Source organism: Echiichthys vipera (assembly GCF_963691815.1).
Source record: "Echiichthys vipera genome assembly, chromosome: 11".
Lineage (NCBI taxonomy): Eukaryota > Metazoa > Chordata > Actinopteri > Perciformes > Trachinidae > Echiichthys > Echiichthys vipera.
The window spans coordinates 15233526-15257306 of NC_139836.1; the positions used below are offsets into that span (position 1 = coordinate 15233526).

The window sequence follows — 23781 nt, forward strand, 5'->3', positions numbered from 1 at the left end:
GGGCAGAAACCTTGTATGTCCAATACTGTCATTTGTCAGGAATATTAGCTTTTGTTGACAGTTTGAGGGTGTCTATCAGTTGTTAGCAGTTAGGCTTTCTTTATCAAGCACAAAACAACAATTTTACATATCTAGTGTTACTGCTGTTGTTACTGACAGAGAATGACTACAACAGCAAAAGACCGGACACTCTTTCCTACACTGTATCATCATCTCGCAACTGAGCATATCATTCACGAAAACAAATGTAGAGAGGGACGTCAGTAGGTACATCACAAAGGCACTGAGAAGAAATATGTAAACTCCTTGGTATGTGTGTCTAGTAGTGCTATCTCATTAGTATTCGTGTAAAAAAATAAATATTTTTAGCGGGGACAGGGGTGAAAGCTTTAGCTGAATGTTGAGCAAGTGCTGCAAGGTCGTGTTCTCATTCTCAATGAGGTCTGGAGGTGAACATGGACACACGGCGATGGTTCAAGCTGCTTATACGGATCTTTCATTTCATTAATCATATCCTGAATAATTCACATCGCTCAAAAATCCTAATGTAGCTCACTCTATTCTCCCTCATAGTGAAACCTATTAGCCAAAGAGGCTCAGCATATATTAACCAATATAATTTGTTGGCTGGCTTTTCATGATACCACTATGGAGGTCACAGTACAGTAGGTTTTCAGGCTTTATACTGCTTGTTGTTTTGATTATTAAAACAAAGTATTCATCAGCTAATATATTATGATGTACTGGGCAGTATATTAAAAAAAAATATGAAAATGAGTGCCACCTTTACAAGTTGCAAAATTAGAAATGCTTGCACAGTGATCACTCATTACAATCCATTGGTATTATGTTTAATGTATTCCTAAAATTGGCTATTATAAAAAATGAGTACTTTTACTTTTGATACTTTTCATATATTTTAATCCTAATACTTAAGTACTTTTACTAAGTAAGACTTTGAATACAGGACTTTGTAAAATAGTGTAATTTCAGCACAAAATCATCCCATGGTCTTTTTCAGCACTTACATACTTCAAATAAGCCATCGAGGCAGCTTTTTTGTGTAACAACTATTACAGGAGAAATCCAGGAGAGTCGTATAGCCGGACATGGCTAACACTGATTAGCTCGGGGCAGTATGGTGAAGGCATTAAAATGGCTTCTTTAACCACTAATACTGCTCAAAATAACACCAAACCGCTGCAGTAGCATGATAAGAGTCCCTACACATTAAACGAAGCACCAATGGGCTCCTTCCTTTTGGATTGCATTTGGTAATTGACTTAAATCAACTTGACAACGAGAGGAGCTGGTACCGGGGCCAGTAGGTAAGTCTTTCAAAACACTCTTTCATTAGACTCTGGGTTGTTGGTTGGACGTGGTTGGTGCATCGTTTTATGTGAAAGGATACTTATCATGCTACTGTAGAGGGTTGGTGTTATTTTAATAATTTATTAGTGGTTAAAAATGCCGCTTTAATGCCTTCACCATACTGCCCTGAGCTAATCAGTGTAAGTCACGTCCTGCTGTTAGCGTCTCTATCGGATTTCTCCGTTAATAGTTGTTAAATTGAGAAAAATGGCTTATTTGATGTATTTAAGTGCTGAAAAAGACCATGGGTGATGATTTTGCGCTGGAATTACACTTTAATTACACTATACTGTATATACACAGATGCACACAAACCACACAGACATACATAGACACACACACACACACACACACACACACATATATATATATATATATATATATATATATATTCATATAAATGTCCAAGCCTACCTTTCTCACAAAAATTTCCAGTAAAATGAAGAGGGCAGTGACATGAAGCCAGGGTTTCATCAGACAGCTGCAGCTGATGGCATGTTCCTCCATTGCGACAAAGACTGTCATGGCAAACTTCAGGTTTTGGTGTTTGTGTGGGTACTGCCACTGTTGTTGTTTTAACTGTGTCAGGGGTGGGTGATTGAGTTGTCCAACTTGAGGAACTTGTTGTGGAGGCTTCTGAAGCATACACATTATCTCTGTAAAAGATGGATAAACGGTTTAGTAGTTTAAACGAGTAATAATACAATTTGGCATCAGAATTATTTGCTTTTAAGGCTAAAAATATGAACAAGACTCCCCATTAAATGAGAGGTAAATATAAAGTGCAGTCATTTACTAAATAGACAAATGACTACGATCCAAAGCAGAGAGGAAAACTTTAGTGCAATTTATTGCAATACGTTTTTAGATTTACTACTACTGCATTAGACAATTAAACAAAATATGAGTACTGGTGTTTGTGTTACACTTAATTATCCAACTATCACATTTACACACCACAATTGTATTCATGTGTTGGATATATATTTTTTTTATTATTTACCTGCAACTGTCCACGGAGCTGCCAGCGATGGCATCGGATGTGTGAAATCTCCTCATTTTATTAATTTCAATTACTTCAATGCAGCCAGTATAGTTGTGGAACGGTTTTGCTCTCTAAGTGGGTAGAAAATACTTCATTTAGACAATCGATTGTTTTTAGCAGTTTTATTTCAATGCTTTTTAAGCGATATCCGCTATATTGTAACATGTCTTTCAGAACCTTAGAATTACAGTTAGAAATGACAAAGAAGCAATAAGTCTCACCTGGTTGGGTAGATATTGCTGTGGGAGACCACCTGTGAAGATGTGATTTGTTCTTTGTAGAATGTGTCCCAACCAATAATTACTTGTTGTACTTTTGATTTTCTCATGACCAGAAAGAGTAAGCGCTGCCTCACATGGGGTCAAGTGTTGTCTGTAAAATAATATGAAGACTTCATGTCAAACAAACAGCAAGCACAGGTAACCTTGTTGTTGTTCTAACTTAAAAAATATGTCTTATGCTAATTTTCAGGCTCATATTTTGTGCTTCTACTAGAAAATTTTTACATGCATAAATGTTCCACAAAACATTTAATTTGAATCCAACTATCTGTCTGAACACAACTGTTTTTACCTTCTTTTTGAAACGCTCCGTATTAGTTTTTTATCAATACCTATTGCAGATAACGTGGCCTTTGGAAATCCTATTATATTACAGTGGTCTGAGAAGTAGAGTAAAAAATACTTTAAATTTAAAAACAATGCATTGCAAATTATTCAATTAATTTGTTTACTCTGTTAATACATTCATTTATCTCAATCCTTTTCTGAGCTGTTGACCTCCATTTTGTTTTCTCTAGGCATCTTATGCACCTTCACACTATTCTGGATCCACCCCACAGCCATTCAAAGATTTCAAAACTCAATTCTTCACTCTGAAACAACAGGGGAGAGCAGATAATTACCCAAGTGCAGATTCTGGACTAACCATCTGGAGCTTGAGTGTACTCAGGCCACGGATGCACAGTCTCCGCTCTAGTGTCCCGACGGCCCTTGTTCCCTGAGTGGAAGTTAGGAGGTCCATGAAGCAATCTAGTCTGATTTGTTAAGCCTTTACTTTGCAGGCTGTTGCATATGCGGGCTAAACACTTGGGGCACTAACTCCGAGCTGCATAAGTCCTTCCTCTAGAGCCAGCGTGGAGAAGCGGTTAATTTAGAAGCAGTCTGCCAGAGCGGCCTGGCCAGCAGCCAGAGGGCTCTGTGCTCACTGTCCTTGAGAAGTCAGCCCCACTGGGTTTCTATTTAACATATTGAAAAGCGTCTTTGACGGGAAGATATATTAAAAGTCTATAATGAGTTAGGTGGTGACGTTGAGGATGGCCATGGTGTTGTAGCTCTGGGTCAAATGAGACAAAGATGGACGGACTCGGCCATCAGACAATTACAAAGAATTTGCTTTGTGACACCAGGAACCATTTTTCCATACTCCCAACCCTTTAGTTATGACAGTTCTCTTTCTTACAATGTCTCTAAGGGGTTGGTACAGAACATTATGATTGATTCATACTGCTGTTGTATTTTTATTGCAAAAAAAAAAACAGGGGCGGGGCCTTGTAGCCCCTTAAACCTAATAGGCCTTTCTAGCTGCACTTGCATATTTAGGGCAGTGCAGCTTACTGCCAAGAAACACAAGGCAACCTTCCCACTCAGCTTTGTTTCCACAGGAGATCATTTGCTCACCTTTGGCACAGTTTGTTCATAATCACCTTCAGTACACAAGTACTTTCATCTGTGTGTATCTCTTCAAAAATGTTATCTTCAGAAAACCTTGATTCATGTCCTTCTCAGTCTCTCAATCTCAGTCATCTCTTTGCATAAAAACATAATTTTTGATTTTGAAAAATGATTAAATGGCCTCGTTGCAGCATTGAATAAAGTCTCTTTTCTCTCTCCTCAAATTCAAAGTAAACTGATTTGATTTGAGTTGCACATTAGTCACTTTGTTTCAGCTTCCAGCTCATACATAAAAAACTTGTCTTAAAACTAACCCACAACCCATCTCATGTCAGGATATAATGGAGAGGGCTGGCAGCGAGATTGCACGTGTGCTTCGGAACAATATAACTAAAGGGGGCCACAGCCTCACTTTAAATCATTTAAACATTGATTTTGTGCTCGGCTCTTGCTTGTTAATCTTTTGGTAATGAAAAACTGCAAATGAAGACTTTAGAACAGCCAATAAAACATGGTCAGTGATCACTAATGCATTTTAATAAGCACATTCTGACGTTTGCTTTAGTTCTTTAAAATGTAAGCCCATTTGCTCATTTGTAATAACATCTAAATTCTCAGCCTGGTGATTCCTGCCAATTATATATCTTGTCCTGGTATTAGTTATAGCCATTCTCTCTAAAAAAAAAAAACTGCCTCACTTTAAGTGAGTGGATAACTAAGGATCAAGGTAACACCACCCGAGGTGCTAACACTATTTGAACACAATTTGTATATTACTAAGACCTTTTCTAAGAAGCTTATCATGAATGTGCCTCTTTTTTCTCAATAGAAAATCTATTCTTGCCTAAAGCAAATACGTAACACACTGGATCTGGTTGATATCTTTGTTAATACAACCTGTAAAATGAAATTAAAACTCATTTACTTCTGATATAACATGGTTATTTTTCTCACATTGCAGCAGTGTAACTTTTTGTATTAACTTAACATGATTTGACCACAACACAGATTCAAAGGGTTCACTGAATATAACAAAAAAACGTACCTGATATTAACAATATGAACCTTTCCATCATCAACATGAAATAATGTACTGATCCGTGTAACCTCTTCCTCCTCATTACAGCAAAAGGCATACTGAAAAAGACAGATTAAAGACAATGTTTTTTTTTACGTTACTGCTCCATGAACTCTACAAAATATCATGGATAAAATAGGGAAAATGGATTTAATGACTACAATGCAATAATAACTATAACACTTGAGTTTTTACCTCTAAGATTCCATCCCGGATAAAAAGTTTCATGAAAAAAAAATCACCGTTTGCTGGCCCTTGGTCCACATAAAGTATAGTTCCCTGGGCCACTTGAGTCTGAAATCTCACAGTGATGTTGTTGAGTGTGCTGAGGTCAATACCCTCAAACTCCAGATACGAATTCCCAAAGTACTGAACATAGCTTGGATCTAGGAAATAATAAAATATAGAAAGCTGAAATAGGGTGAAAAGGGTAAACAAAAGCAAGACACACAGTTTATGCATCGTAAAGGGGAATTTCAGTATTTTTCAACCAGGACCCTTTTTCCCTATGTATTTCTGCGTATGTGACTAATGGCAACAAAAAAATTGTCCTGCCTTAGTAGCTACACACCAGCGGTGTGATAATGGCAACTTCGCCATCGTTCCATAATGTAGTCAGACACTTAAAATAACAATTCTAGCCCGTCAGTGGCAAAAACTTTTGTTGGATGTTTTTGGATGCAGTTTTGTTCAATTACATTGTAGCCCGGTTTAACGCAGCCAGGCTGCAGCGCTCGCGCCCCAGGTTGAAAAATACCAAAATTTCCCTTAGAGTTCATTCTGCTGAGATTCTTTATCGATCCCTCAAAGAAATATTCAGCTTTTCACTCGCTTCCTCCACAGGGAGGTCAGTGCACAGGATGAGAAACAGAACAGCAAAGCTCACACTTATTAAAGATTCAGCGTGTAGCTAAGGACATGTCAGCAGGGCAGATGCTTCTTGCCACTGGGGCTTGAACATGGACTTTCGGGTTTTGTTACGCTGCAGTTGCACCATAGACTGTATATAACGATGGACGTCTTGACAGCTCCCCCCCAAAAATTAAGCCAAAACATCTGGATCCCCCCCTGGTGACTGGCTACAGTACAGGTCATAACTCCCACCCCTCCATGTTGGCGAATGGGACAGTGGCCAAACAGAAAAAAAATAAAAAGTAGTTTTTATCAGGCTGATGTTTGTTCAAGTGTTAATTTTTCTGATAAGTTTGGTTTTAATTAGTTATCAGTTGATGCTATAAAATGATCACGAGTGTGCAGACTCTCCAAAATTTCATATTCACTGTACAGTGAGAGGAAGTGGGGACCATCTTCATATACAGTCTGTGGGTTGCAATCATTACTGAATGTTTCTGCATAAAATGTAAATGTGATCTGTATCCATCAAATAACCTTGGCAACATAGAATACAGCTTAAAGTCAATAATGAACACGACATGCACCATGCTGGCATTTAGTGTAGGAAGGTGAAGAGTAGATAATTATTATTTTGAAAGCAGAGAAATGGCTTTAAGGGCTCTTGGTATCAGGTTTTTTTCTTGTGCTTACTGTACAGGCATACTGTAAATAGCCTTATTCGCCAAAAAGCTGTGAAGCATGCAAATGGCACTACATTAGGCGTGAGAGGAGTCTTGGCTGAAATGAACGAATTCATACAAGTTTATTACATGCCTCATTTTATAGTGGAATAACTTGGCCTATATCATCCATGAGAATGGGCAATTATGGGATATTTCAGTAAAAGTTCCACTCCCAGCAAGCTTATTGGGGGTAGTGACGCAGACAAACTTAAAAGACTGACTCAGACTGCTATTGAAGGCAAGCATTAGGGGTGCTCATGCTCAATATATTTCTCATTTGAAGGAAGTAGTGCAATTTGTTGCAGAAAAATCAAATCGGAGAGCCTGTTAAAATGAAAAGCATTCCTCGATGCACCTGTCTCATGCTCTGTCTATTCTTATCTGAAGAAAAAAAAAATCATTACACTAGAGAAATCAGCAAAGCTCCTTTAAAGTTTCTGCCATGATTAATCGGGCAGCTGCAAGTGAGACCTTTATCAATATTTGTTACGCACCAAGTCCTAATAGGCTAGACCCCCTTTGATCTGACAGTGGGCCCCTCTGGGCATTTGGCAAACAAGCTAACCTAAATACCCTCATTCTCTCTGGAGAGCAATATGACCATTACCCCAAGGAAGATTCCCTGACAAAAAAGTGAGAGTTATTAGGAGAAGACCTACTGTGATCTTCGAATTAATGAGGATAAATGCACGCAGCAACAATGCAGCGCTGTCTTCTGCTTCACTCCTGACAATGGGGTTTGCCAATGCTGATGATGGAAAATTACCCCTCAGAGACAAACCTATTCATTAATTTTAAAGCCTTGTTTAGTCTGATGTAGTCTTTGATGCAGTCTGAGGCAGCTGCCAGGAGGCAGTATCATACCTCATTAGCAGTTAGCTTCAGTCTCTCCTTCAAAGGTCTCCTGTTTTTACCGCTACCTCACATTATCACACCAGAATTTTTCATCCACGTCTCAACTAACTAGTCAGGCTAAATTTAAATTGTAAATGGGTTAATTTAAATTGTACCCTATTTTTTTTTCACTTTTAAGATCTTGTTTTCAGCAGTGTCAGTATTGTCTTTACTGCTTTTATAATCATAGACTGTTTAAGATAAGGACATAGTCTCCGTGATGTCACACACAGGTTTTTGAAGAGCCAATGTGAATTGAGTAGCTCCAGCCGTCGCCATCTTGGCATTGTCTGACATTATCAGCCCCAGAGGTTGCCGCTTGATTATAATAAGAGGAGAGAAAAGGGCTTACATTATGCTGACCACAGAGTTTGGCACTACTGTACTCTGTTCAAAAGCTTGTCAGTCTCAATAGGAAGAGTGGGAATATTCCGTGATATAAATCTTTCACATCAGATTTAATTAGAACAAGTCTTAATACATGTCTATAAAACAGGTGAGAAAATTAAACGGTCATGATTAATGTTAACTTGCAAAGGTGGAGCAAAATGTTGCAGCGGATCACAGACAGGTTGATATTCCACTAGAAAAATATATTTGGAGAAATACAGACTTCAGATCAATTATTATGAGGATGGACTTTGGGCGGGGATATTTAGCTGATATAGACCTAATGTCCCATTTATTTTAAGAAAGGCAGGACGTAATACCTATTTCATCCCTGATTTATTGGGTAAGGTAATAGACTGACTGATTGAACTTGTCACAGAACAGAGATAAAATACTGCTGAGGATCATTCTTGGACCCTTGCAATTTCAGAGCCCTGGGGGAAGGCAAAAGGTCATTCTGTACTGTATCTACAAAACTGGCAGAAAATGTCCTATAATCAAGATATGAGATGTGAGAAGATATAGTTGAGTATTATAATACCGCTGACATACAAGGAGGAATAAAATCCTAAATATAATATTTTTTTTCTCTAATTATATATTTGTCGTCTGATTTTAAAACTAATCAATGAAATGACTCACTGTCTGACAGCTACTGTACAGGAGCACACAGTGCATAAACTGCAGTGGAAATGACACATTTCGACACAGCTTTTTTTTTTGTTAATCATGAGGAGGTTTCTCTTGAATATTCATAACTGCGCACATCATGCGGACGTCATTATGACTCACTGGCAAAGCGAGAGTGTGTCACTGAAGATATTAAAAATGGTTTTGGGCACACTAATCAGCCCTTCCAAATCAATCATAAACAAACAAAACGAAATGAGTGCTACACAGAAAAAAAACATGCATGTTAAACTGAAGGTCAACAAGGTGACTGCCCTGAGACAAATGCTGCATGTTTGAAAGGACCCTCTGGCTAACCTCTTACTCATCAAGTTGATTTTTTAGGAGCTTAAGTAATTCCATTTCTGCTACACGTGGCAGCAACCGATAACAGCTTCACCTGTGCTGCTGTGGCGATCACTCCAAGGAAAGTCAACCAAATCGTGGCTTAGCTGCAGTAAGCCTCCCTCCACCAGCAGTGTCCTCTCTAGATTCTCATCAGCTCTCATACTGTAGAGCTGAAATACTGTGAAGCTCAGCATTGAATATAGTGATGGAAAAAAGACAACCATCTCGATCTGTGGAATAAGGACTCTTTTTTGTACTTTTTATGACAAAATTAAAAAAACAAAATTGGATTTTGACCAAATTCACGTTATTTAGTTGTTAATGAGAAATTCTCTACTGTCAGTGCTCCATGTTAACTCGCCCCTCTATGTTTAAATTCCCATTCACTTTTTTTTAAAGGTTGTGGAGCAGTCTTAGGTTTAAAAGAGCACTGTCTGAGTCTATTTCAAGCAACACCAAGGGCACTGCATGCGTTTCGATGGTGACCTAGTTAGATAAACTCATGAGTTTCTGGGTCCTCCTACTTTGAAACTTATTTGCTTAAGTTACAAGTTACATAATTAAGAGATATTTAGGTGTGTAGAAGCTTGTTTTTTGATTTACCAGTGTTTTGTGTGTATATTTAAGCCTCTGTAAACCGATGCAATGTGCACTGGATGAGGGCTGGATCAGGTGCAGTGGGGAGGACTCCATTATGTCTGGCCCACAGTCATTTTCAGAGTGTCGCACTGAATTGGTTCAAGCTCGTCTGTGTTCAATAGGTCTGTTTTACAGCTCTGTGAACAGTTTCAAAGGTGGACAGACCTCATCTGTCAAGGCGTAACAATCTGAGCAGTGCTCCGAATTCCTCCTCACGCACTCAGATGACTGGATCCAATTGCAATAACAAATGAACATATCGTGTTCCGTGTTTTCATTTGAGTGTTAAAAGACATAGCGCCAAAAACTGATTGCACTCTTACATTTTTATTAGATTATTGTTCCCAAATTGAAATAGAAAATGCACTTTAGTGGCCAATACTAAACTAGACTTTAACAGGATTTTCTTTCACTACAGCTGCACAAACTACAGAAAACACTCAATCAAACCTAATATATCATCCATCGCCTGCTATGTTCCAAAGGCTCTAAAATCACATTTGGAGTACCAGTGCAGTGGGAGTCTCCTCTCATTCGAAACTGGCAAACCTTGTGCAACAAAATTATTTGGTGAGAAGGATAGCTTTGTAATTTGTCAAAAAATAAAATTTAAAAAATATCTGGACCACCTTTAGTAGTTAATTGACTGATGTAATGGCTTATCGGTTTAAATAATCTAGTATCACTTTCTTACACACATAATTATATAATGTTAGTAATAGCACAGTAATGGCAGCTATGACTTGATCGAGAAATGTTTTAAGTTGATATGCTGCCATATTCAGAATTTCCAGCCATTAGTCGATGTTTAACAGAATAAAAACATAACTCATAATCACATTAATCTAAAGTTTTTCCTCACACAAGAAACTTAACATCAGACGTACGTAGACACATATTTGAACATTTAAACTGATGCGAAACTGAAACTTCTTAAATGTATCTGGCCTTTGAAGTTGTACACGTCTTTCACAATTAGGAAATGAGCTAAACTGTGTTTAAGTCTACCTAACAGAGAGCATCAGTATACTGCAACATACTGTATATACCCAGTTGTGCAAGAAGTACTCCTTAGTAGTAAAGCAAAAGTAGCAATACAACAGTGTGAAAATACTCCATAACAAATAAAAGTCCTGCAGTTACAAATCATGCTACACATATGTATATCTGAGCTAATTAAATATACAGGAGTATGACTTGATTGAACTTTCAATTTTAAGGTCACGATTGTATTACAATTTGATTTAAACATTTCTGATTCAATATGTACATTGAGATCAGTCATTGCTAGCCAGAGACAAGTCAGATGAAGATCATGTGCTTTGTTGACACCACTTGTACCGAGCTTACGTTCTATATTAAGAAGTCAGATGCTGCACACATGATTATCAGCCTATGCATTCTCAAGACAATCAGGTCTTGTTTGGCAAAAACGACAAACAATGTATTTGCTGTGTCTCTGGTCAGAAGACAGCCAGTGTTTGGTTTCTCTGTTATTATTGTACAATAATAATAATAATACTTTTAATATTCAATCCATCAGTGTTTTAGAGCATTACTTTATGTGTGTTTGAGTGTTTACAGACAATCTCAGTTGCAACAGCTTTGACCGTTACCGTCGTCTACGGTAACGGTCAAAGCTGTTGCAATGGAGATTGTCTGTTACTGCTAACAGGTCATAGACGTCTGAAATGTGAAAAGGGAACCAATTTTCGATTTTATAAAATTAACTTTTTTCAAAAAAGCCAACCTTTAAAAGAAGTAAATGCTTCTTTTTTTGCAAAAACAAAGTTCTGCTGCAGGAAGAATTTTCTTTTTTTTTAAAGGTTGGCTTTTTGTGAAAAATGTTAATTTTACCTCTTGGTGCTTCAAGCAGTTATTTGGATGAAACAATGTGAGGGGAAATGTCTCTTTGGTGAAACTGCTTACAGGTCATATACGTCTGAAATATGAAAAGGGAACCCAATTTACTTTTTGATAAGGAGTCATAAGCCCAAAGGGTTGGTTACCACTAGGGCTGGATATAATTTAGAAAATGATGATACCAGTACCAATAGATATACCCTCAAAGGGATGCAAATACCAATACAGTGCTTCACCTGATACCCAATGTCAATGGAAGCATTCACTTGCCTTAAATGTCACCATCCAAATGATTTTTACACTAATACATTTTGTGTTTAAATTACATTTAAATGTTTTGATGGCATCTTGTCATGTTGAACTGCTAATTGCAATAGTGGGCCTATCACAGGTCACATTAAAACTGAAGAACGCTTGGGGTGATGGGCTGCGAGAAGAAAACAAATAAGTAGTTATGTTTTTCAAAATCTGGCTACAAAAAGGATCAAATGCAGATATAATTTGACTGGAGAAGCTTTGCTATTGGTTATTTTGGTTGATACCTTAAAAGTTATTAAGTACCTATACCCAAGCCCTAATAACCACTAGTTTGATCTTCAGCAATGTATAAGCTTATCATGTTTTTTATGTACAATTTTATACTGAAAAGTAACTACTGTAGTAATTAAATGTAGTACCATAGCCGTACTTTAGTAAATAAAGGTAAATGTAGTGGAACAAAAGTAAAAAAGTAGCATAAAATGGATTGCATTCACTTACATGCATGCATAGTGTGCTGTGTACCGTTGGATTGCTCAACTGTTAGTGCCGGGTTGAGTGTTGGCGTTGGCACCCTGGGTGTGGAGCCGCGAGTTGTGTTCTTGACTACAGTCGTCAAGGGAACAGCATCCGTAACAGGAGGCAGGCAGCTGACCTTGTTGATGCCATCTACACAGGAAGATGCTTCTGGACACGGTTTCAACAGGCAATCATCATAGTTGTGCTCACAGTTCCTCCCCTGTGTATGAAAAATAAACAGCCTGTAACTCTGCGATACTAAATGGGATATGTTCGCAGCTTGAATAATTAAGTTGACATTAAGGAGGGGACATGAGATTATGTAACAAAAACAAGTCTTTTTCTAATTTGTGTGATGCAGCATAAAGTAGTACTTGATTACTGTCAATTCAAATTCAGATTATGTTCATTTTAATGTGCAATATTAACATAAAAAATATGTAATATGTTTTTCTCAGCAACTTTTTGTGGTGTAAATTGTTTATATGAAGTAGTCAAAGTACCAGATTTTCTGGCTTTAAAAAGGGGATAAAAACGTGATGATCAGGCTATAAACAACAAACATAATGACACACATTTTAACTGTTCAGTAGATTAAAGTAGTGCCAAGAGAGGACTCAAGAGCCCAGGTGAAAAAGGGTAAAGGTTAATAGAAAGAAAGGAAAAAAAAAAGACGAGGAGATGGGGAATAAGGTGGAGAGCCTCACCACAAATCCAGGACGACAGAAACAGGTGTAGCCATAGCCTGGATCATTCTGAATGCATATCCCCTGGTTGCAGGGCTGTGGAAGGCACTCATTAATGTCATCCTCACAGTGAAGGCCTGTCCAACCTGCCAGGAACAAAAGCCCACAGAGTGCCGTAGTGAGCCCAGGCTCTCCCACTTCCACCCTCTGAAGTGAATATCAATCAGATTCTCCTACATTGATTTGCTTCTTTTTAGGTCCGCACACATATAAAGACAAGAAAAGGCTTTCACTAAAGAGTAAGATGCCACATACATTTTAATGAGCCCGGGACGTATTGTCTTTTTATTGCTGTCTTTTTTAGTACAGTATTGTATGACTAAAAATTTCTCCCTTGAGAAAAGCAGAGGACTTTTGAATGGCTTTGAGTCACAGCAGCTATGGCAATATGGTAACCTTTAGTGACACTTTATGCGGCCCCTTTCAATTCAATACGGGCATTCCATAAGTATTAACATGGTTTACATATGGTAAACCGTACTCTAACACACCTAGGGCATAGGGAAGTGTTGCTTTTCACTTCATAACATGTCCTTCCATCTAGGCTGTGTATAGTTTTGCTCATGAGGTTTCCTGTAAGAGGTCTTATAAAGGAGGAAAAACACTGCTTTGGTTGCCTGGTTTCACGGTAAATTGAGAAACTCTCAAGATGTCTGAGTGACTCACCTGACCTGCAGTGGCAGACGTAGCTATTAATAAGATCTTGGCAAATGGCACCGTTGTGGCACGGAGCTGAGCAACATTCGTTAACATCCACTTCACAGAAATCCCCCATGAAACCTGGTGGACAGCTGAGAAAACATATCATACTTTCAAACTGTGTGGCTGTCTCGCAGTGCTGTCACTTCCTTCCTATGGGTCTGACACACTGCATCTCTATGAACTGCTGGTTTTCATTATTTATCAGCACATTTTTTTTTTCTAGTCAGCTGTTGCTTCCTATTTCAGTTTTTATTATTTAAAATATCTTTAGAGACAGAGCAGTAGAATCAGTAGAGCAGGGGATAAAGAGGGGTACTACTTTTAGTTAAATGTATCTTTTAATTTAATTAAATACATTCTCAACTTACAGTCATAGGTAGTAACCTACTTTCTTTTATACTCAACAGTGATCATGTTTCCATCGACTGGTTCAGGGCGAATAAGCTAGGCTACAGCAAAGTTTTGTCAGAAGTTGGCGAATATGCTGCATTTTACGCACAGCTGTAGTCCACCAATAGAAAACGAGATTGTGAAACAGAAACAAAATAAGTCGCCTTGGCCATCTAAGCACCACAGCTACAAAAACATAATGGATTGATTAAGCAGTGCATAAAATCCACAGGTAAACAAAGCAGGAATATTTAAGTGTGGTAATGGTTTTCTGTTGTGGAGTCGCTCATTTACAGAAGATCAGCTACACCTCGAGCCAAGAGAGGTACCACTCGATTCTGCAGATGTCATCCCCACTGGCTTTAAGTTTTGTTGAAGAGAACTCATTTTCCAGATGGACAATGGGCCTGATCATGCATCAAAGCTACCTGAGGCCAAAGGAAGACCAAGGTCTGCTGACTTGCATGGATTTCCAATTCACAGTCACCAGACCGTAAACTCACTGAACATCTTTGGGACATTTTTTGACAACAAAAAAGGTAACACAAACTGAACAATGGGAAAGAAACAATGCATTTTGTTAGGTTTGCTCAAAACCTGACTGTTTTTTTGGGATTCCGTAAATGCTAATATCGTTGTTGTATTTATGAGGCTAAAATTCCTTTTTGGGAATTTGACTTCTGTTGAAAACTGAGAGCGAGGCCCAGTTGATTTAATCATGTACCACTATAACATCAGAAAATGGGCAAAGGGTTTCATGCATCACCTCTTGGCTGACCACCATAATAGAGAGAACGGAGTGGCTTTGAGGTCATTTGCCGAACAGGTGCAACATTGGATGTGTACCACTTCACACCTTACATGCAGATACAACAACACTCTATTGCCTGTATTGTAGATGTGGTCTGGCCATGAAACTAATGCATGACTGATTTTACATTTAGGGCCATTAGTCAGTGTGCTAGGCTGACCAAACCCTCTCCAGTCAAGTGGGAAAATTGGATGTGCAAAATATGTGGATGTGCAAAATCATGCTTGCCTCTGAAAAATTGAACATGATTTTAAAGTCACAGTCTGATATGTAAACACAAACAAGAGGCCAGCTTCATCCACCGGAAACACAAAGTTGAACCAGCTGTCACTGTTACACAACAACTACATGTGTAGCCATTCTTTCAGTTAGTGTAAAATGTTTTGTTTTTTCTTACATCAGCAATACTTCAAATATGTGTGTAAAACATCTTGACAACAAACAATTATTAATACAAATAAATAAGACCAATAACCACTTAATAATACACAAATAATATACCACAATACATTTCAATTGATGTCCAAATTCAGCAAAACACCCTCTGTTCTGCAGAAAGTGCACACAATGCAAAATCATAATGTTGCAGATCAGCAGGACACTAAAGACATTGTCCTTCACATCCTTAGTGTGCACACGTATGTGAAGGTACAATATTTGCTGTATCGCCTCCTTGTATCATATACATACACAGAATAGCCTACAATGAAGTAAACATCATAAAAAATGCTGTGCATCAATATATAACACAGTGAAGTGCACTAACCTATTTGGAGTAGTGGTGGTCTAGGATGTATTAAATCATGACACTGAGCATATAGCAACACATCAGCACAAAGTTAGACAATGTAATTAACTGAAAAGAAATCCAGGGAGCTGCTTTGTCAAATCTACACACACTTACTACATACTCCTTGTATTCAGATACACTTCAAGGGAAAGAATATTAGCTATTAAAAATTAACGACTGACTTGCAACCAACCTAGAAAATTGCTTCTGTATACAAATGCACAGATATGCTCACAAGCATGGTGCATTCAAGCACAATATGTGTTTTCAGTTATGCAAAACAAGCTAAATTCCTAGGACTCCTACACCAATTTTAACAAAAGAGAACAAATGTTTCTCAAAAGTTCACCTGTGATACTTACAGCTCCCCAATATTTGCGTATTGATCTTTCACTAAGCTCTGCCCCTTATTACACTTCAAGCATTCCGCACGTGTAGTCTATCATGATAAGATTTTTTTTTTTAAGAATTTTGAAACAACAGATCTTTGACTTCAGGCAGAAGTCAAATCTTAGACGAACAATGCTAAAGACTGCAGCTTAGATTAGAGCAGATACACAATGGGCCTCATTTACCAACTGTTCCTAAGAGGAACTTTCTTTCTCACCTAAGCAGCTTTTAACAAAGATTCTGACATTCACCAGTGTTTTTTCTTATTTTGGGGGATTTTGTTTCTGAGGTAAGAACAACCTCCACGCACATTTAAGAGCACTCTTATGTATATGTGAGTGCTGACATGTTGCGAAACAAATGGTCATTGCTTTTTCCTAAATGATAAAGTTGTATAATATTTAATTATTTAAATTGTAGTCATATTTTTAGCATTCATACTATACAATTTTATATCCATTTTCATTATTTTACAAAGTAATATGGTATTTTAATTTAATAGACAATACCCAAAGTAGGTCTGTGTTTTTGGTTTGTGGGTTTCAGGTGATCCCGCTCTTTCAGAGCCCTCCATCTTGTCAAGGTCACTATGAGTGTTGACTGTTTTTTTTTGCTCTTTTGTAAACTTTATTGAGACACATTCACCTGTCTACTTCCAGTCCGTCCCATATATGTTACTCTCTTAAATATATCCACACACATGTTACTATTAAACTTCTGCCCTTACTACAAGCCTGACTCAGAGGTTGGAAGTTCCCGATTTCCAATTACAAGTGAACGCAGCATAGACGGCAGTGACGATTTTGGCCGGCAGACCAACTGTTGTCAGCAGCGTCACTAACATGGCACCTTATTTGCGTTTAGAGAGAGAATGTCGCCGCAGACACACAGATTGTAATACTTGGCAAAAAGGCAGTGCTTTCATTAGTGAGTCATATGATCAATTACAATAGTTTTAGCTCACTCTTTGATAGACAATTAACTAGATGAAAAACTTATGGATTACAACTTAAAGTTCACGTCCTGCAGAAATACCTCCATTTCCAAACTGTTAATGTTGTTGTTTTTTTTACATTTGGAGTCCGGTGCTCCACTCTCTCATATCTCATCTTCAACCACTCATCCTGGGGTCGGGTCGCGGGGGGAGCAGCTTTAGCAGGGTACCCCAAACTTCCCTTTTAACCAGCTCTAACTGGGGGATCCTGAGGCATTCCCAGGCCAGTGTGGAGATATAATCTCTGTAGAATTTTATTTGGGCATTCTACACTTGATTCCCTAAACTTCTTTCCCCCAAATTCTGTACGTAGGTAGTTGTTTGCATACGGCCCTGCAGCCTCATGCCCTTCTATGTGGATTGGCAGGGCATTTACCTATGCTAATTAGGATCATCTAGCACACACTTTCAATTTAAGAGGAAATGCAGAGGTACAAACATTTCAGGGGTTCAAGAAGACGCCATGAATCCTACGTAGACTTTTCTTAGGACTTTTCTTAAGAACCAATTTAATAAAAAACAATGATATTGATGAATGAGGCCCAATGTTTTAGCCATTCCTTAATTTGTTGCCTCTGGTTTAGTAAGGCTGAAAAAAGAAAAACACCACCTCCAAACAAATTAAATGTCAAGTGTCATTCCACCATGTACACCACCCATCGTGCAGAGAAATCCAAAGCTTTGAAGGCCTGTCATTCCTTGTTTAAGTTGCTAAGCTGCTATTAGAAAATCTTACTGTGGCTGTTTGCCTTTAGGTGAGTCATGACAGACATAATGTACTACACATGGAAATACATTTAAATTATCCATCCAGGTTGCACTCAGCTGGTCATGCTAGTTGTTCCAATCAATTCGTATTATTACATGACTCCGTCCAGGGACAATCGGTCAGTGTCATTACAGCAAAGCAATAAAAGACTTAACGGTGGACCAACTCACCTGCATGTAAAGTTTGACCCCTCACCGTCAAGGCAGGTGGCTCCATTGAAACACAGTGAGACATTAAAAGTGGAGCCTTTGCAGACATCTATATCATTCTCGCAAGTTTTCCCAGTGTACCCATCCTGACAGAAGCACGCATATTTATCAATGAGATCCACACATGAGCCTCCATTCAAACAGGGACTCGAAGCACAGTCCTGTAAATGAAAAGACAGAGGCACTTTACCAATAATACTAAATATTTGACAGATAAAACTGATAAAATACAACAGATAAAATACACAATTTAACATCTAAAATGCATAAATGTCTGGTTAACAACAACAACTTTGATTTAGAATAAATTGTAGTCGTTAAAAAGCAGATGATAAGATTATCCATTGAACTAAAAGCTCCATGTAAACAACTCAATGTTTTATCTCCAGAGTCCAGCACAACCTGTGGTTTAAATCAATGAGGCATTAGACTGAGCAATTTCTTTTAATCAGGTATTTGTACAATGCTCACATGATCCTGGTAGTCCAATTGACTTACCTTGCAGAAAAATCAATTAAGTTAGTGATACCTAAGGCCACACACAGATAACAAATATTTTCCTGACGTTTCTTTTGAACAACTGGCAGGTTTATTAATTATACGCAACTTACGTCAATGTTTGTTTCACATCTGTTGCCGGTCCATCCAGATTCACAGAGACAGGAGTATGAATGTACTCCATCTTTACAGCTGTGAAAGCCACAACAGATGGGGTTAGAGTAATGAATCAAAACTATACTGTACTACTTAATGAAATCAACCAAAAAACATTCATATATGCAGAATCCTTAGTGAGAATATTATAGCCTCTTGGACGATTAAGTATTTCCCCTTCAACAGAATTAATCATTTTCATTTATTTTAGTTCAATTATATTTATAGTGTCAAATCATAACAAAAGTTATATAAGGATTCTTTCCATGAAGAGTAGGTCTAGACCACACTCAATCATTTGTTTTGGCTATTATTTAAATGTAGACACCACTGACACAGCCTGTAAGTGCATCACATTAGCTCCCTAAAACATGTCTCCACTCACTGAACAGACAAGGAGTATAATTAAAAATAATTCCATGCAATGTCTGCACTGCACTGCTGTTTTCCTGTTTTAAATGACAGCAAAAAATCTGTACCTCCCATGAAGACAAGGTGCCGACATGCATTCATCAATGTTGGTTTCACAGTGGGGCCCAACGAAGCCATCAGGACACAAGCAGTGGTATCGATTAGGTGCATCAATACATTTCCCACGATTATGGCATGGGTTTGAAACACACTCATCGATGTTAACTTCACACCGTGCCCCTAGGAAATTAAGCATATTTTTAGTCAGACATTACATATTCAACAACTTCATAAGAGAACAATCAATTTGGTACTTTAGTTCTCAAACTGTCTACAACAACAACAAACATCTACTGTATGCAAGTCTTTGTCAATTACAGGGCTGCCACCCTTAGCTAATTGCTCGATTAATCCGTCCTTTTGATCTTAGTCAATTAAGGCTTCTTTAGTTGATTAGTCATTTGTTCAATGCTTTTTTTCATTGCGAATGTTCTAAGAGATGTATGAGCACATCTGCGGTAAACACAAGAGTTAAAGTGGTGCTTTTACATGATTCTGATCGATTATTTGTCATAATCGTACGAGTGTTAGCTGACTAAGAATTTCTTTGCCCTAGTACATTCAACAACCTAGATATAGTAGTAAAGGGTGAGTATTGATAATCCTGCAACAACTCTGTGGCTGCATGGTCATGGTCCCATTTCTACATTGAAGACTAAACTGCACTGGCTATGTTTATTGCTCTGAGGAAATATGCTTAAAAGATGCATCAGTATGTCTCGTTCATGTGTTTTAAATAGTTGCTCGATGAATTGGAGGTCTAAGGCAGCGATAATATACTGTATACCAGGCTGTGGCTATAAGAACGGTGGTATTCATAGGGTCATACTGTATATGCTGTTGTCAAGTTATGTTAAGATTATCTGAAAAACTGTGTACCTTACTGACTATGTAAACGGCTTTGTCAGCATCATTCATTACTTTCAATAGATCTTAAGGATGTGACCACATCCAGGTCACACTACTTACTTTCTTACTTTAGTTTTTTTGTTTGTTTGTTTGTTTGTTTTTACTGACATCAATGTATTTTTAAGATTGTACTGTAAGTGTGATCATGATGTTCAGACATTTCTGAAATCTGGATGTATTTTAAGCTTCACAAGGCACAATTTTTTATGTGAAAATAAATAAAAACTTGACTGCCCAAAGGAAATTCAGGTGTCAGATCTGTATGTTTCAACCTCAACAAAGAGTGATGAAGGAAAGCTGAAGGACCATATGAGACAAATGTTTTAGCCCCAGTAACTTCACATTTATACAGCCTTCTCTACACTATTTTCAGCCAAACCACAAACTGGAAAATTATACAGTATAAAAACCAATGATACATAAAACTATATGAATTAAAGTATATAGTATATATACAACACACTTCCCAGTTTTATTCCAGTCTATATCCTGAAGGTTTTTACATAAAGGTTTGTTATATATATATATATATATATATATATATATATATATATATATATATGTGATATCATTCATTGCCTAATTTATAGAACATGTTATTCCTAAAATATGTTGAACCTAGATTTTTTTAAAAGTCTGTTGCCAGTAATATCTGATTTATTGAGTGATAAAAAGATTTATCCAAAATCAACTCTGTAAAAACCTTTGATTCTGGTGTTATCCAGTGATTAGATTTCTGTTCTGGAAATTATGCAAATAAGCATAGAGAGTATTTCATTAGATAAAGCCTAATTTTCATATTTAAATGTAAGTTATATGACTAAAATACCACCAATATGGTCCTTTAAGAGCAAAACAAATTCAGCAGCATCTGTCTGGATAAAGCTGCCTCAGCAGCATGGCATGTTTTTACTGTCTGGTCCATTTAATAACCTTTGATATAAAGTGATCACAGACTGGCAGGGATGGTAAACATGGGTGTGCCGTGTTTAGTTAACTGGTATTGCATAAAGGATTTTTTTTTTTTTTTTTTGCCTCAAGTTATCTCTAGCTCACATATTATTCTACGATTACTGACAACATCCCTTGAACGTTGTAAATGAAAAGGGTTTGCTATGAAGAAACGTAATTCAAAGTTGCTTTAACTTGTGTGCCGAGATTCTGTTTGACACTTTAGCTTTAATTATCAGTATCCAGTTTCCAGATAAATAGCCACTGAATCAAAGAACAGAGCAGAAAAAAGTATCTCATACTGGAAGTTTCAACCAAGTTTTAAACTTTAGTTTTCTACAAAATGTTGTGTGAACCTGTTCAAACTGTCTTTAGAGAATGGATATGGCTTATGTGGCAGATGATAGTAGGCGTAATGGCTAGGAACAGAAACAGTTTGTTACATGCAAACATAACCACAGATCTCTAAAGAAAGGGGAAATGACAGCTGTTAAAATCTCATACTAAAGAATAAGTCTGCCTGCCAGGCATTTACATGTTGACTCCCTAATATCTAAACCAGAGCTGAAACGCTTTGTCAATGAATCAATTATTTGATTAAAAAAAGTATCCCCAACAATTGTGATGATTGATTCGTCGTTTAAGTAATAAACAAAACGGAACTAAATTTAAGCTTTGCTTACATTTATATGACTTTAAAATTAATATGTTTGTGTTTAATAGTTGTGTATTTGTGTTGTGCTGGGGATTTATTGAGAATTTATTGACTTACTAACCTACTGTCTCATTTAAATATTGATCGAACGGATGAATGGATCATGCAAATTATTGTTAGTTGTAGCCTCAAACTAAGCAATAATTCACGATAACATCATGAGTTTAAATTCAGTAAAACCTTATCTACCTTAAATTGAAGTGATGATCAACTGCCTCTGTTTTTGTGTCCCACTGATATTACTAATAGGAAGTTTAATACATACAGCAATAAACAGCTGATGGAATTCAACTATTTCCCTGCCAAAGTGACTGTGAAGCAAATTAACTAAATACATTATAAAGAGACATGACATCTTTAAAAGGCCAGTTTACCCAAATTGATAACGGTGATCAGCGTCAGTGTAAACATAAGTGTTTTTTTGACCCTTTAAAAACACATTTGACTTCTTTATTACATCACTTTGTTGAATACTTGATTCTTATTGGTCAATTACGGCATTGTATGGTGTGTTATTTCTAATTATCAGACTGCTGCTATAATTAAAAGTTCTGATCAGCAGTTCTGATCATCATCTGGAGAACCATTTTTAATCAATAAAATAATTTATTAATCAATATTTTGTATCAAGATGTGGATTTCTTTAGTAAGGAGCCTTGCTAATTACAGGACCTAGGATTTAGTTTGCAATAATGGTCAAATTACTCTACACATTATCCTAAAATTAACTAAATGAATCAAAAAGAGAATAAATCCTGTCAAGTTATTTGCAATATATATATACGACCCTAGCCAACTAAAACAATGGTGCATGCTGCAACAATAGCTTATGTCCCTGAGAGGACTCAGTGAAGTGCAGCACTGAACTAATGGAAAAGTGTGTCACATACTGTACTCTATGTATCTACTATATTATATTCTTACAGCTATGCCTGCACAGTGCCATGTCTATTAAGGCACAATCCTCCGTAAAAAACGACACTGCACAAAATGTGCTGATTCCATGGGAACATATGAGTTATCCTTAGAACAAGTTATATTCAGTCACTGTCCATCAGCTATATTTACGATAACGCTGAGGATTCCCTAAGTAAGTCAGTTGTATTCAGACAGATGATGATGCTTATTATTTATGTATACCTCACAAAAATAGTAATGAGATCAGAGAAGAAAAGAAGGTCAGGGTACAGTTCAAGCTGTGAAGACAATATCAAATAACAGAAAGTGTCAAAATTATTCTCTACTATTATAAGCTAGGAAAACACACTGGTGACTGCTTATAAAAATCTAGAATATAGCAGGTACTGCTTCAGAGAGATCCACAGAAGTGAGGAAATATAAGATAAATAAATGGTTTGTAGCTAATTCTATGGCATGTTTGTGAAGCTGTTTTTCTCTCAAGGAGTTAAGAGATTATCTACCACCCTGAAAATCTCAAGTTCCAGGAATCGGGAGTTGAAAAATGACGACTGACCCATCGTTAATCATTTAGTTTGCTTTTCATCCGTTGGCTGAGACAGATGTAAACAAACAAAGTGACAACGAGAGCAAGAATTTGTTTCTTGCCTGCCATGTTTCATCATGAAAAAGAATAAATAAACCGTCTTTAGTGTGCACAAAAATCACCATGTTCTCTCATTACAAAATGTAAAACAGCTCCTTTCTTGTGACAAACTGATAACTTGTTTCATTTAGCCAAAAAGGGAAGCTATACCGCAATGGGAAAACTCAGTTTATGACTGCAGAGGTTAGAAACAATCCCTGAATAATAAGAGAAAGTTGCAACAGAAATATGCACTATGGATAGTGTAATACAGAAGAGTGATGAGGGAAATGAAGCAATAAGTAAAACATCTCTTATTCATTCATTGCACACACTTGTGTATCACATTACCCATAGATAGATGCTCATTTTATGTATTTTAAGGTTTTTTATTTAGGTCAGAAATCATAAAA

At 37.2% G+C, this 23781-nt stretch overlaps 1 protein-coding gene across 1 annotated transcript in view; it reads right to left on the reverse strand.

Annotated features, from left to right (window-relative positions):
* eys (eyes shut homolog) overlaps positions 1–23781 on the reverse strand; it is a gene marked incomplete at both ends in the record, with an annotated part of 161773 nt that overhangs the window by 62851 nt on the left and 75141 nt on the right. Inside the window, 11 exons of the mRNA XM_083923228.1 lie at positions 1786–2027; positions 2375–2487; positions 2638–2788; positions 5135–5226; positions 5363–5553; positions 12331–12544; positions 13032–13156; positions 13737–13861; positions 18087–18286; positions 18737–18815; positions 19259–19430. Coding sequence (XP_083779354.1) covers positions 1786–2027; positions 2375–2487; positions 2638–2788; positions 5135–5226; positions 5363–5553; positions 12331–12544; positions 13032–13156; positions 13737–13861; positions 18087–18286; positions 18737–18815; positions 19259–19430 — 1704 coding nt within the window. The remainder of the gene's footprint in view (positions 1–1785; positions 2028–2374; positions 2488–2637; positions 2789–5134; positions 5227–5362; positions 5554–12330; positions 12545–13031; positions 13157–13736; positions 13862–18086; positions 18287–18736; positions 18816–19258; positions 19431–23781) is intronic.